The sequence below is a fragment of the Gavialis gangeticus genome, unplaced genomic scaffold (genome assembly GCF_001723915.1).
Source record: "Gavialis gangeticus isolate Ggan-Ray unplaced genomic scaffold, GavGan_comp1, whole genome shotgun sequence".
Taxonomy (NCBI): domain Eukaryota; kingdom Metazoa; phylum Chordata; order Crocodylia; family Gavialidae; genus Gavialis; species Gavialis gangeticus.
In genome coordinates, this window is record NW_017729016.1 from 8,341,196 (window position 1) to 8,343,598 (window position 2,403).

General features: G+C 47.7%; 1 protein-coding gene across 1 annotated transcript in view; it reads left to right on the forward strand.

Moving 5' to 3' along the window:
• The window catches only part of ABCC1 (ATP binding cassette subfamily C member 1), a gene marked incomplete at its 5' end in the record, with an annotated part of 77,312 nt that overhangs the window by 41,427 nt on the left and 33,482 nt on the right, over positions 1–2,403 (forward strand). The window contains one exon of the mRNA XM_019512596.1: positions 1,955–2,024. Coding sequence (XP_019368141.1) covers positions 1,955–2,024 — 70 coding nt within the window. The remainder of the gene's footprint in view (positions 1–1,954; positions 2,025–2,403) is intronic.

Genomic DNA, 2,403 nt, shown 5'->3' on the forward strand with positions numbered 1-2,403 from the left:
ACCTGTTCTAGGATTTCTGAGTTTTGCAGTAGCATAATTGCTGTATTTTTCTGTAGTAAAAAATGGAGTGAAAACAGGTTTGGTATTTTCCAAGGGGTATCTTGAGTCTATTGGGGGGCATGTACCTACTGGATTTGTGACATGGTGTGGGCTATAGCTGTGGGCTGGGGCCAGGGTGGGCGTAGGATGGAGGCGCAGCTCATAGGCAGGGTGTGGGAAGGGAGGAGGAGCTGGCTCCTGCTGCTGTGCATGGCTCATCCAGAAGGAGCCCCCCCTGCCCCCCCCCCCCTTTGCCTTCCTGGACAAATGGTGGGAGCCACCAGACTAGCACCGGAAGAGCTGCACACAGCGATGGGAGCTGCACCGGCCCTGGACCGTGCTGCCACCCCTGTAGGATCCCAGCCCCGGAGCGGCTCCCCGCCCAGTTGTGCACCCTGCCAGCACTGCTGGGGCTCGTCTCCATGGAAACCTGGGCCCTGCGCTGTCATGGCACCGCTGCTACTGGGGTCTCCATGGAAACTGGCCACAAGGACACAAGCAGGGGCTGCTGGGAAGTGGAGTCTGGCCACTGGTCGGATCCACCATTTTCCCCACCCTGTCTTAAATGATTCTGTTGGCAGTCTGATATGTGGAATGTCATTTGTGTACAGGACCTAGCACGACTATTAATGTTTAATAACATACCTGAGCATTTGTCTCGCCTGCAGTGGTTTGTGGAAACTTAATGCCCATGATGAGAAATGTTGCTGTTCTTGTAGCTAGCTTTAATCACAGATGATTCCCTTCCTTTTTTTTTCTTTCTTTAACTAGAAGATGATAAAATGTTTCCCTCTGTCATGCATTAAGAAAGGTTCTGCATTAACTACATTCACTTGGTTTTCCTATAACAAATTTCTTGCCATGACCTTTTATTTCATGCCTTCTTCCATCCACGTGGCTTCCTCTTTTTGGCCGGTAGTTATTGATAAGCTTATCAGTCAAATATGTTGCATAGGTTTTAGAGGAATTCTTTTACATGACTGGTATTAAACAATAATCTAAACCAGGGCTCCCCTGCCCACAGGGGACTGCAGGCCTCCCCATAGGCTAGGAAACTTGGTGGCAGGGGAGCAGTGGCCATTGATATGCCATGCACCTGCCAAAGTTCCTAAACCCGGCATGGTCAAGTCAGGACTGGGCCATGCTCTGTTCCCCCTGTACCGCTATGTTGGGGCTGGGCTTGCTCCCACCCCCCTTCCATGTGACTGGATTAGGCTCCAGGGTGTCTGCGCTGTGGCTTGGATCAGGATTATCAACAAAAAGGTTGAGCACCACTAATATAAACTAACAGTTAGTCATGGCAGCATGTCTTTATTTTACTGTACTGTGACCAGTGTATATGAAGGTATGTCTTTTTAAGTCTGGAAAATACGTGTACAGTGTGGCATTTGGGGGGAACAGCCCCCATTTTCAACTTGTGATCAGAATTCCTTTCTTCACAAGTTAAATTCTTTTTTCTAAATGTCAGTTTTTGTTAACTTTATAATGTGAAATTTTCAACTGAATGCTTCCTTTGAATCGCAAGTCAGAATGAAATCCAACATTGTCCACTGGATTTTATTTGGGCCGTGCTGTGTTTAAAAACAGTAGAAAGTAGTAGTTAGACAAGCAAGCATATTAGTAACCTATTATACAGATACTGAATCCGGTCAGTTGCATATGAAGGTAATATTTTCTCTTGTTATGCTTGTGCTTTGTGGTAATCAGAGAACATCGGTCAAAGCAGAACAAGAATGTCAAGCAGTAGGCTGCTGGAGTTCAGCTACTAAAATTAGCCGTGTACCTGCACCTCTGTGCATGCTGTGATTTACTTTTCATGGCACAATCCAGTGTATATCATATAACTAGTTCGGGTGTCTTTTTTGTTTGTTTTAATTGGCTAGCATCTAAACATGCCTTTTTCATTATTTACTAGCTGATGGAAACATAATTGTAAAGAATGCATCATTTAGTTGGTCCAGAAATGATCCTCCATCATTGAACAGGTAAGTCATGGACAATATTTGCTCTAAATTGGGATGGGGAAAAATATGGCCTGCCAGGCACTTTCATCTGGCCCACAGTGCCCACCAAGTAATTGTACCCTGCCTAGCCCTTCCACCGTGCACACCCCTGCCAACATACACTATTGTGCCTCACTCCCACCCTTGTGGGTGGAAGGGCCTGGCCCTGCCAGCCAACAGCCTCCAGGTAGGGCTGCTTCTGTTACTGCTGCAGCTGCTGGGGGACCTGCTCAGCCTCCCCGGCATCCTGCTTGCCCACACCCCACAAACACCCTCCCTCCCCCCCACACACACTCTCTCAACATACCCTATCACTTCTCACACACAGCCACACTCCCTCCCACACCCCTCATTCCACCAT